The sequence below is a fragment of the Lynx canadensis genome, chromosome C1 (assembly GCF_007474595.2).
Source record: "Lynx canadensis isolate LIC74 chromosome C1, mLynCan4.pri.v2, whole genome shotgun sequence".
Taxonomy (NCBI): domain Eukaryota; kingdom Metazoa; phylum Chordata; class Mammalia; order Carnivora; family Felidae; genus Lynx; species Lynx canadensis.
The window spans coordinates 21,280,563-21,292,995 of NC_044310.1; the positions used below are offsets into that span (position 1 = coordinate 21,280,563).

General features: G+C 47.8%; 2 protein-coding genes across 7 annotated transcripts in view; one reads left to right on the top strand and one right to left on the bottom strand.

Moving 5' to 3' along the window:
* Positions 1–827: 827 nt before the first annotated feature.
* LOC115519693 (basic salivary proline-rich protein 2-like) lies at positions 828–8,904 on the bottom strand. Its single transcript, XM_030323620.1, has 3 exons — positions 8,270–8,904; positions 7,902–8,168; positions 828–1,065 (listed from the first exon to the last, which is right to left on the bottom strand). Exons 1-3 carry the CDS (start codon positions 8,902–8,904, stop codon positions 828–830), a joined length of 1,140 nt encoding a protein of 379 aa, XP_030179480.1.
* GMEB1 (glucocorticoid modulatory element binding protein 1) overlaps positions 8,124–12,433 on the top strand; it is a 36,376-nt gene continuing 32,066 nt past the window's right edge. For 2 of the 6 annotated variants that reach the window (XM_030325000.1, XM_030325001.1), the window contains exon 1: positions 8,763–10,100. The gene's annotated coding sequence lies outside the window, so the exon portion shown is untranslated. Of the gene's footprint in view, positions 8,204–8,762; positions 10,101–12,433 lie in introns of those variants that run through there. The other 4 variants (XM_032594233.1, XM_030325004.1, XM_032594235.1 and 1 more) reach the window with 4 other exon arrangements.

Below are 12,433 nucleotides of genomic sequence, written 5' to 3' on the forward strand. Positions count from 1 at the left end.
CCCATCTGTTAGTGGGTTCTGGCTTCTGCAAATGTGATGCAGAAGATAGGGTAAGCTGTGGGGGAGGGGAGGTAGATACAAAAGGGTAGGCAGTCCTTAATAAACAAATATTAAAAAAAATTTTTTTAATGTTTATTTATTTTTGAGAGAGAGGAGAGAGAAACAGGCAGACAGACACAGATGCATGCTCCAGGATCTGAGCTGTCAGCACAGATGTGGGGCTCGAACTCACAAACCTCCAGATCATGACCTGAGCCAAAGTTGGATGCTTAACCGACTGAGTCACCCAGGGGCCCCAACAAGTATGTTTTGAGAGCTATCTGGTATCAGGCAATGTTCTAGAGGCTGAATAAAACAGACTTTGTCTCCGCCTTCAAGGAGATTCCATTACAGGGTTTATATGCATGTGAGTGACAGGTTAGGGCTAGAGAGGGGGATAAGGTAGAAAAGGAAGTGAGAGAGGGGAAGGAGAGTGGATACAGACAAGGAAGATGTGCCTGGTGTCAGTAAGGGCTATAAAGGGGATGTGAGAGAGAGTGACTGGGGAGCAGACACAACTGGAGACAGTGAGGACAGGGCAGGCCTGGCTCAGCTGAGAGGAGACCTGGAGCACAGAAAGGAGCCAGCTGAAGATGTGGGAGAAGAGCATTATAGGATTCTGTGGGGAAACAGCACGGGCAAAGGTTATGAAACCCATGTGTCAGAGGCACTTGAGGAAGGCCAATGAAGCTGGAGCAGGGTGACAGAGAGAAAAGGAGTCAAGCGGAGATCCCAGAGCCAGTTCATGAATGGTCTTGTAGACCATGATGAGGAGTTCAAGGTTAATTCTAAGGGGAAGAGAGGCCATTGGAGTAGTAAACAGTGAAGGCTGGGAGGCAGCATGGCAGGAAGTGGGGAGACCAATCAGGAGGTTCTGGCTGTAAGGCAGCAGAGGCAGATGATGGTGGTGTGGACCAGGTGGGGTTCAGAGAGGAGGCGGTATCAGAGGGGTCTCTGGGAGGCGACTGAGTGATGGAAGTATCATTCTCTGAGGTGGAGGAGGTAAGAGGTGGGGGAAGGGAGGATCTAAGGTGAGACAGGGTAGAAATGAGTCAGGGTGGACATGCTGACTTTGCCGTCAGGCAGCTGGAGGCACTGTTCCAGGCTGGAAGCGGATGCCTGGGAGGCGAGACCAGACACTGCTACCTGGGACCCACAGGCCACACCTCTTTACAGATGGACAATGTAGAGCCCAGAAGAGGTCTGACATTTGGTTTTGTTTTCATTTTATTTTTGAAATTGGTTATTGACACTTACATATCCAGAGACATCAAATAAAACTTAGGATTTCTACCTCCTCTTCCAAATTGGGCAAGCCACACTGGGCCCACATTCTGGTTCCACGGCAGACTGGTAGAGGAGCTGCTGCCCCTCCAGATCGGGCACAAACTCTCCAGCTGGTCCAACCCCAGCAGGCCTGCTCAACGTCTGGTCCTGGTGGCACTGATTTCAACCTCTGGTATGGGTAGGAGGTGACACCAGAGAAGGGGAAAAAGTTGTCCTGGCACAAAGCCTGGACTTTGGATGGATTCATTGGAAGTGGCAGCTTTCCTGTGTCTCAGCCTCGCAATGCCACCTAATTTCACTGAGCCTGTCTTGCCTCTTCCGAAACATGGGGCTAACACTCGCTAGCTAGAATTTCATCTCTGGGAAAGCTCCTAGCACATTGGCAGACACAGAGAAGGGGCTCAAGCAGTGTTTGCTCCTTTCAATCTGATGAGCAACTAGTCTCAGGAAGTCAGAATGGCTGGGTCATAGCATAGGCTGAGGTAAAAAGTCCAGATTCTGGAGATGCTGAGTGGCTCAGTCCATTAAGCGTCTGACTTTTGATTTCAGCTCAGATATGATCTTGCAGTTGGTGGGTTCCAGACCCATGCTGGGCTCTGTGCTGACAGCGTGGAGTCTGCTTAGGATTCTCTCTCTCTCTCTGTCCTCCCCCAGCTCTCTCTCGAAAATAAATAAATAAACATTAACGAAAAACAAAAGTCCAGATTCTGGCTCTACCACTTACCAACTATGCAACCTTAGTTGTCCTATTTGTAAGATGGGGACACTACTCTTACCTACCTTCTGGGAATTAAATAAGTTAATACAAAGTGTTTAAAACGACATGGCACTCAGCAAGGATTAGATTGGTTCTTACACCTGGATGGCCATTAGAGTCTTCTAGGGACATTTAAAAAAATATTTGGGGCACCTGGGTGGCTCAGTAGGTTGAGCGTCTGTCCGACTTTGGCTCAGGTCATGACTTCACGGTTCATGGGTTCAAGCCGCACGTTGGGCTCTGTGATGACGGCTCGGAGCCTGGAGCCTGCTTGGGATTCTGTGCCTCCCTCTCCCTCTCTGCCCCTCCCCAGCTCGTGCTCTCTCTTTCTCTCAAAAATAATAAACTCAAAAAACTTTTTTAAATAAAAAATATTCATATCTGGCCTCTATCCTCGGAGATCTCATCTGAATTCATGTGGGGTGGGGCCCTGGTATGGGTATTTTATAAAATCTCCACAAGTGATTCTATGTGCAGCCAAGAATAGGAGCTCTACAGTAGAGAGATAATTAAGAGCATGGGCTCTGCAGCACAATTGCCTATGTTCAAATCCAACCAAGCCATTAAATAGATGTATAAATGTGGGCAAGTTCTTAACCTCTCATGTTAAACTGGGTTAATAAAAGGACCTGGGAGGTTGTATAGACCTTAAGTGCTTAGAGCAGTGTGTGGCAGCTAGCAAGCCCTTGGCAGGCCTGGACATCAGCACTCCTCAGTTGCCCTGCTATTTCCAAAATGACTGCAAACACCGCAGGCCTATGTCCAGCTCACACTCATGGTCTCCCCACCCGGGCCTGGATACCTTGAACATCCCTCTCCTAACCCTGTCAGCTGCCCCTCCCCCTGCCAAATTATTTTTATTTTTGTCCCTTCTATTGTTCAACCTTTTTTATTCCCCCCCCCAAATTAACAGAATTATCCCCCAAACAAAATTGCTGAAAAATCAGAGAGACCCCCCAAGGATGCTAGAGGGGAGGGCAGAGCTGAGTGGCCATTCAAGTGTCTCATATTAAAGAATAAGAAGAAGGAGAAGAAAAACCGCCATCAATGTTTAGGAAACAATGTTTAGTGGGGGACAAAAGCACAACACGGAACTGTACATTGAAGATAATTCATCCAGGTAAAGAAAAAAAAATACATAGAAAAAGATTGAAAGGAAATATGCTAGATGCTGAAGAAACACTTTTTCCTCTGCTTCTCCATCCTCTTATGCACGTTACAATTTTGTATAGTGAATGTGTACTTCATAGGAAAAACAACTAAGTGAAAAAATAAAAAAGGAAAGCCTTCACATGACTTTCTTTCCTCTTAAAAAAAAATTATTTATTTATTTTGAGAGAGAGAGAGACAGCATGAGTGTGGGTGGGGCAGAGAGAGAGAGGGAGAGACAGAATCCCAAGCAGGCTCCACACTGTCAGCACAGAGCCCAACGCAGCACTTGAACTCACGAACCATGGCTGAAACCAAGAGTCGGACACTTAACCAACTAAGCCACCCAGGCACCCTTTCTTTCCTCTTAATCTTCTAATTGCCTTATGTCTTAGTTCCTCCTATCAAAAATTTTTAATTTTCTTAAATTTTACTTTTTTTTTTTTTTCAACGTTTATTTATTTTTTTGGGACAGAGAGAGACAGAGCATGAACGGGGGAGGGGCAGAGAGAGAGGGAGACACAGAATCAGAAACAGGCTCCAGGCTCCGAGCCATCAGCCCAGAGCCTGACGCGGGGCTCGAACTCACGGACCGCGAGATCGTGACCTGGCTAAAGTCGGACGCTTAACCGACTGCGCCACCCAGGCGCCCCAAATTTTACTTATTTTTAAAAGATTTTAAATTTAAATCTTTTTAAAAGTAATCGCTACATCCAATGTGGGGCTTGAACTCACAATTCCAAGATCAAGAGTCACACACTCTTACCAACTGAGCCAGCTAGGCACCCCCTCTATCGAAAAATTTTAAAGAATGGTCTCCACTGGCTGGTTCTTTCATTTCTCCCATTGACTACTTGATCCACTACAATCTGGCCTCCTCCTTAACTCTGGAGGTGACTCCACCCTGGAAGGATCAGCAATGAACTCTTAATTGCCAAATCCAGGGGCTTTTCCTTTTTCTTTGCCAGAGCTTTGTGCAGTATCAGACAGGATTGGTGCTGTCCCCTTTCTGTAAGCTCCCTGCCTGCCATCTGGGCTTCCTTTCTCCCCTTTGTCCACGGACCTAATTTTCTGACCACTTCTGGTTGGTCCCTGCAGATTCCTCTCAGCTTAATGTTCCCTAGGTTTGGACATCTAGCCCCCTACCTCTCTGCACACTCTTCTTGGGTGGCCTCATCCACTCTTGGCCTGTATGATCCCATTTACATGACAGCTCCTATATCCCAGCCCTCGCCTCTTGCCTCAGGTAAGTCAGTCCAAATTCCTTCTGAACACCTTCATTTGGATGTCCCTCAAACAACTCACACTGAACAAGTCCAAACCGACTCATCATTTCTACTTTCCCTCAACCCCAACCAACTCTTCCTGCTTTGTTCCTTCCCTGGAAGTCATCATTGTCTCATTCTTTCCCTCATTCTCCCCATGTCTAGTTGGTCACTAATACCTGTTGGTTCCAATTTGAAACTGTGTCTGGAACCCATCAGCTCCCTGCTGATATGTTTTCCTCTGCCCTTCAGGAGGCCCCCTCTTTCCTGCCTGGATCATAGTAGTCTCCCTGACATAGCTTCCATTTCCTGATCTTTCTCCTCCCCAGTCCATACCTTATAATTTTTCTGATTATTCATTCCTTCAGTCAGTCAACAAACATTTGCTATGCACAAACTCTGCTCCAAATACTATGAGGGGTAAATCATACAGATTGACCCAAAATAGGTAAATAATCTAGGGGATTTCTCTCTTTCTTCTTTAAAGATTTTATTTATTTTGTTATTTATTTATTTTTTGGAGAGAGAGAGTGCAAGCAGAGGGAGGAGTGGAGGGAGACGGTGAGAGAGAATCCCAAGCAGTCTCCATGCCCAGCTTGAGCCCTACATGGGGCTTGATCCCACAACCGCAAGATCATGACCTGAGCTGAAATCAAGAGTTGGACACAACTTGGGGCGCCTGGGTGGCTCGGTCGGTTTAAGCATCCGACTTTGACTCAGGTCATGATCTCGCGGTCCGTGAGTGAGTTCGAGCCCCGCGTCAGGCTCTGTGCTGACAGCTCAGAGCCTGGAGCCTGTTTCAGATTCTGTGTCTCCCTCTCTCTGACCCTCCCCCATTCATGCTCTGTCTCTCTCTGTCTCAAAAATAAATAAACGTTAAAAAAAAAAATTAAAAAAAAAAAGTTGGACACAACTGACTGAGCCACCAAAGTGCCTCAAAGTGCCTAAAATCACAAGCCACCAAAGTGCCTAAAACCACAAAAGATTTTATTTTTTTAAAGTAATCTCCATACCCAACATGGGGCTCAAACTTACAACCCCAAGATCAAGAGTCACGTGCTCTGCTGAATGAGCCAGCCAGGCACCCCTCTAGGGGATTTCAAATTATGGGACTGCTACAAAAGTAAGCAGAGGGATTGAGAGAAAGTAGGGCATGGGGAGGGGAGTTCTCTCAGAGGTGGTCTTTGCCCTGGAATAGTCCCCCCAGATCAACATGACAGTTGTCCTGATGGAACTGGGGGCAGTGATGATAGAGAAGAATGTGGCTGGGACACAACATCAGGTTGGGAGCCAGGAAAGGCCTGTGAGGAATGAAGGATGAGAATGAGCTCTGGAGAGCTGAAAGAGGCACTTTCCAGGTAGAGGGAAGAGCTAGTGATAAGGCCGAGAGAGTTCCCAGCACACAAAGGAGCCCAGGATGTCTGGTCTGGGGCACAGTAAGGGGTGGAAGGAGGAGGGCAGGAAGATCATGCCTGGGGGCCCTGGTTAGGGGACTGGGTTTTATTCTAAGTGGAATGGGAGGCTATTAAAGAGTTTTTGGCAAGGAAGTCACATTTGACTTTGTCTCTTCAAAAGATTACTCCCTCTAGGTGCATAGGGTGGAGTGCATCTGGGGTTGAGGTGGACAGTGTGGCTGAGACTGCAGTGGCCTGGTCAAGCCCTATGGGCTGGGTTGGGTGTTAGCAGTGCAGTTGGAGAGAACATAAGCCTTCTTTGGGTCCCGAATACCTGCAGGCTGGCTTCGTACTCCTTATGACAACCATCTGGTTCTAGCCTCCCTCTTCAGCCCAGCTCCCATCATTTCTTGTCTTTGCACCTGCTGTACTTTTTGGAATGCTCTTCCTCACTTTCCCTTTGATGGACTAGTCATTCCTGAGGCCAGGCTCAAATACCCCCTCCTCTCTAAAGCTGTTCAGGAATTTTCCAGGGAGAGCTCTTTGAACTTTTTCAGTGCCTAGTTTGTATCTCTAGGATAACATCTAACACACTGTACTGTCTTGTATGTTTACAATTCTGTCTCTGAAGGTGAACAAGAGCTTCTGGAAGGTAAGCACAGTTCAGTGAGTGTTCAGTGGGTGTTCAATGCATGATCAAAAGATATAGATGGTCCCACTATGGAATAGTTCACATAGGTCCAGACTCCAGTCATGACCAGCCCCCATTATACTCAAAATCATCTGATAATGTTTAAGTCCTTGATCATAAGAACAGGTACCAATGTGGGCACTAAGTCTCCTTATTTTGATACTGGAAACAGCCCTGAGAGGTTGGCACAGTGGGAAAATCATCTCTATTTTACAGAAGAGTAAACCAAGGCTTAAGAGAGGTGAGACTTGGGGCGCCTGGGTGGCTTAGTGGGTTGAGCATCTGACTCTTGATTTGGCTCAGGTCATGATCTCACCATTGGTGAGACTGAGCCCTGAGTGGGGCTCTGCACTGACAGATTCTCTCTCTCCCTCTCTGCCCCTCCCCCACTCAGGCTCTCTGTCTTTCTCTCCCTCTCAAAATAAATAAATAAACATTTTTTTAAAAAAGAGGTGAGACTTGGTCAACATCCCTGAGCCCCCAAATTCAGTTCTATCGTTGACCCCTGGGCATTCTTACCTGTCCTTGAATCAAGAACTTGTAAGACTTCCTGTCACCTCTTCCTGGTGGTGGAGGGGACATGACAGGAGGAGGCAAGACGGGGAATCAATTCTCCTACCCCCTTAAAAAAAAAGTGCCCATACCACCACCTCATTTGTTCCTAATAAGAGGAACCATCTCAGCGGTTACAACCATGGACTCTGGAGAAGGAAGGGCCTGAATTGAGACCCTGCCTATGCCATTTAAGGTTATGTGACCTTGAGGAATTAACTAATTCTCTTACCCCCCTGTTTTGTTTTACCTGTAAAACGGGAGTGAAAAGAAGCTACTTAGTAGGGTCGCTGGGAATATTATAGGAGACAAAAGCATCTTCCCCAACGCTTGGCCATATAGAAAGGTTTTAATACTTGCTAATTACTGTTACTGGCTCCTAGAAATTTCCTAAGCACTTTTCAAGTATCACCTCTTAACACTCACGACAACCTTATACCTTACGCGAAATGCAGGTTTGGAGCTGTTAATAATACCCCTAAAGAAGTTAAGACTTGAATCCATAACCTCACTACCAGGCAAGGCTTGGCAAATGCGTGGGTCAGAGAATGCAAGCAGCTTGCTCAACGACTCGTGACCAGTTACTGACTCTATACTCAACCAGATCTTTGATTCCGAATTGATAGTGGGGCATTACTTCTGAAGGTCTGTAATAAAACTGGATTTGGGGAGGTGAAATGGGCAGTCCTCCAGAGGAGTCGAGAGACCTGCCTTTGCCCCTGATTGCGGATGAGATGAACCTTTAATTTAGACCTCCTTTTCCTCACCTTGAAGTTGGGGAAGAAGAGTTATTAGGGTCCCAGAGCCCTTCCCAATACTGACTCTCCAGAGCAAAAGACCCCTTCTCAGGTAAAGGTTCATTCAAATTCCTCCGGCTGAGATTCATCCTCCGCGGGGCCCGCAATAAGGACGCGTCCCCTTTAAGGCGCCAGCTCGCCGGCGGCGGCGGCCGGAAGTGTTGAAGCTCGGCCTGGCGGCGGCGGTGGCAGTAGCGGCCGTGGCGGCCTCTGCGCATGCTCCGTCGCCCGCCCGCCCTGGCCGCTCGCCGCCCGCCCGCCCGACGGAGACGGTGAGGAGGGGGAGGGGTGGGCGCGCGGGCGCGGGCGCGGGGTGGGGTGGGGGCGGGGGGGCGGGCGCGGGGGCCGCGCGGCGGCCGGCGAGGGCGGGCGGGCGCGCAGGGGGCGGGGGGCTGCTGCCTCCGCGGGCGCCTCCCCACGCCCTTGTGCGTGCCGCCGCCGCCGCCGGGGAGCGAGCGGACTTCGCGGCGCCGCGGGGGGGTGGGGGGACGCTGCCAGCTGGGTCCGCCCGAGCAGCCGGGCCGCCCCCAGCGCGGCCGGCCGCGCCGCCCGGGCTCGGCCCCTGGCCGAGGGCGGCGGGCGCCGGCGAGCGGGGCGCTGGGGGGGCCCAGCGCCCCCGGACCGAGGGCCCCGGAAGTCCTAGACTGAGGGGCCCAGAGGGGCCGGAGCGACTCCGGACTGAGAGGCCCGGACGCCCAGGACCCCGATGAGGGGTCCGGGGATCCCGGGGTATCCCTAGAGGCGGGGCCCGGGGAGCAGCTGGCCCTTGGATACAGAGCTTGGGAGGGGCCTGGGTCGCGCTTGGCCGGGGGTGGGGTGGGGGAGGTGGGGGGAAGTAGGGGGTGGGTACGAAAGGTGAAGGAAGCCTGCACGCCCGCCCGGGAGGAGACCCTTGGAAGCTTGGCGGGGGAGAAAGAGCGGAGAGTGGGTTCTGCGGAGGGAAGGAGGCCCGAGTTTCACCCGAGGGGCGCATTAGAGGCCTCGGCCTTTCAGTCCAGGGGAAAAGAGGCAGGTGCTGTTCCGAAGGCGTGGTGACAGTATGGGTAGTGTGAGCAGGGGACGAGGAAGAAGAGCTCCAGGGGAAAGTGAACAGGCCCCTGCCTTCCCGGAGATGAGGGGGCGGTAGGAAGACGCCTCAGCCTCCTCAAGTAGGAAGGGGAAGGGTCTAAACCTGTGAGGGAATGAAAGACTGAGGATCTTCTGAAGTATATAGGTAGAGAACGGAACAGTCTGGTATGTCAGGGGGTGGGAAAACCCGTGTTTTGGAGGACCGGAGAGAAGATAATTGAGGGGAAGAAATGACATTTCTGCTTTCAGAAATGACAGGGGAATTGGCCAGCTGTCTCCTAATTGAGGGGCAGGAACGGTGAGAGCAGAATCTTACCTAAGAGTCCTGGAGAGAGATCCACCAGACCAGACTGAGGCGTGTCGAGCCTTGACCTAGTAGGGATGGGGGGCGGGGGCGGTTGTAGGGCTTGACCGTCCAAGGAACAGGAGGAGGTCTGAATTCTCTTAGGATGAGAGAAATCTCAAAGGTACTTCCTAACAGGCACAGAAAGGGCCTTGTTTGGTGTCTATTTAGGAGAACCAAGAACTGGGTTTCCTCAACCTAGGGATTGGGGAAAGGGAGGATCAGATCGTTCTAGACTCTCAGAGGGATTCTTCTCCCTTGCCTCTGGTAATGTTACCAAAGTGCTTTTGGAGGACCTTTTCATTAAATGTTTGGACTGTCTTCCCTAATTCGTAAGCCTTTTATCAATTATGGATATTTAATATATACTTAGTATATACTGACTTGATGACTTTTTTCATTAGTCATGAGTCAACCATTCATATTTACCTCAACAAACATATATTAAGTAGCTAATTTGTACTCAACTTCATTGGGTTAGCTTGGGCCCTAAATTGCTCTTGTCCTAGGCAGAAGTCCCCTAGAGTCTAGTGTGATGACGCTTCAAAGAACCCTTTATCCCATCGCTTCCCCAAACACCTATATAGTAGTCTTCAATATGTGACCTGTCCCAAACTTCATTTGCTTTGGCTTTGTCCCTCACAGTGGTCCTGTGTAGCCTTCTTGTCGGCTTTATTACATTTGATAGCACCCTGGATCACCTACTGAATGCATGAGAAGGAATAAAGAAGGAAAAAATCAAGGAGTTTTGGCCTCAAGTAATAATAAAGTTTTAATTTTATTGATTATATTGATGATTATATAATTTATTATAACTTGGGAATTTCGTAATAGACTACACAATCTACAAAAATTATAATACAGTATGGAATAAATATATTCTGGGGTTAGAAAGTTTCAGGGTATCTATTTCTTTTACCTTTTCCACTATCAACTCCGATGTCCCTGCAATCATGTGACACTTGTGATTTTGCCACGTTCTAAACGTTAGTTTTCAGGGGTGCCTGGCTGGCTTAGTCGATGGAGCGTGGAGCTCTTGGTCTCGGGGTCATGAGGTTGAGCCCTGTGTTGGGTATAGAGATTACTTTAAAAAAAAAAAAAAAAAGAAACCTTTGTTTTCAGAACACAAAAAATGAATTTAATCTCGAGTAGGTCAGATGTCATTTGTTTAGTTTTCCAATAGTTATGTCAATGGTCATGTGCTTACTCTTGATCAAGGTGTCTTTTTTGTCTTTGAAAAGAACTACAAAATAATTCTTTTCATGTGGATGTGACATCTTTCCTTTATGTGTGTTCCCCTAGAATTACAGTGTTGTGTGATTACACAGTGAATACTCTAAGGCCCCTTCCATGAAATACCCAAAGGAGCAGCTCAGTCATCTTGCCTCAGGAGTTTTTGTTGCTATAAACAAGAGCCACTTTTCAGATCATACTCACCTCAAAGAGATGACCTTTCAGTTAGCCAGTGTAGTCTGTAGAGTCTGGTTTCAGGTTACTTGTTAAGAATGTGGTATTTAGGGTAATGAGATATATTCAACCTAAACTTGCTTCTCTAAAGAATGTAAGAGTTGCCATGTTGGATCAGACCTGTGTCTCTTACTGACACTGAGAGACATATTGTGGATGATTGTAATTATCTTCTCGGATAAACTCAGAAGGTTAGAGAACGTTCCTCTTGGGTTCTAAGGAGTAGGAGGGCTAAGGAGTAAAATATGAGTTCCTATTGAGGAAAGTATTAATAAAGTAGTTAGTTAACCACTTATTCAGAGTATTGTAGAGAGGACTCAACCTTAGGGTAGAAGGTTAAAACTAGAAGCATCCTTCTAATTCTCCTCCTCTAACCCATTTATTTACTTAAGCTACTTAAAAATTTTTAAACCGCTGTTTTAATTTTTTTTTTAACATTTATTTATTTTTGAGAGACAGAGAGAGGCAGAGCATGAGCAGGGGAGGGGGAGAGAGAGAGAGAGGGAGACACAGAATCCGAAACAGGCTCCAGTCTCTGAGCTGTTTGTTAGCACAGAGCCCGACGCGGGGCTTGAACCCACGAACTGCGAGACTATGACCTGAGCTGAAGTCGGACGGTCAACTGACTGAGCCACCCAGGCACCCCTAAAACACTGTTTTAGAATAATAATTTCACAAGTATGTTACATGCTAAAGTATTATATCTTTTAAATTCATTAAGTATGTAATAACAGAATAGTGCTTGACAATAAATGTCCAACAAATGTTAGCTGTGATTATTTTAATTCAAGCTTTATTTATTTATTTACTTACTTATTTAGAGGGAGAAGCAGAGGGAGACAGAGAATCTTAAGGAGGCTCTGCGCTGTTGAAGATCAAGCTCCAAGCTTGATTCCAAGACCCTGGGATCATGACCTGAGTCAAAATCAAGAGTCGGATGTTCAACTGACTGAGCTACCCAGGCACTCCCAAGCTACATTTTAATGGTTCAAAATTTGAAGATACCTATTGGTTCAATTATTGTAGGATTTGATAGCATTTGTTATGCCTCATTGTATCCCTTTTTGTCTTTTTCTAGACTCTAAGGTCCTAATTGTTTTGATTCTACTGTTGGCAGCCAGCTGAACCAGTCCATTGATTTTGTTTTAAAACAGTTTTTTAAATGTTTATTTATTTTTGAGACAGAGAGAGACAGAGTGTGAGCAGGGGAGAGGCAGAGAGAGAGGGAGATTCAGAATCTGAAACAGGCTCCAGGCTCTGAGCTGTCAGCACAGAACCTGATGCGGGACTCGAACCCACGAACTGCAAGATCATGACCTGAACTGAAGTGGGGCGCCTAACCAACTGAGCCACCCAGGCGCCCCTCATTGATTCTGTTTTTTATCCCTAGTTTTAAACCTTTAAATTATAGGGGCACCTGGGTGGCTCAGTCGGTTGGGTGTCCGACTTCAGCTCAGGTCATGATCTCGAGGTCCGTGAGTTCGAGCCCCGCGTCGGGCTCTGTGCTGACAGCTCGGAGCCTGGAGCCTGCTTCGGATTCTGGGTCTCCCTCTCTCTCCGCCCCTCCCCTGCTCATGCTCTGTCTCTCTCTGTCTCAAAAATAAATAAAAACATTAAAAAAATT

Coding starts and splice junctions, on each gene's coding strand:
- LOC115519693 (XM_030323620.1), bottom strand. CDS start 8,904: ATGCGCCCCTCGGGTGAAACTCGGGCCTCCTTCCCTCCGCAGAACCCA. Junction 8,169..8,269: donor GGCCGCCGCGCGGCCCCCGC/GCCCGCCCCCCC, acceptor GCGAGCGGCCAG/GGCGGGCGGGCGACGGAGCA. Junction 1,066..7,901: donor TCTTCTTCCCCAACTTCAAG/GTGAGGAAAAGG, acceptor GTCTCACCTTAG/ATCCTCCCTTCCCCCACCTC.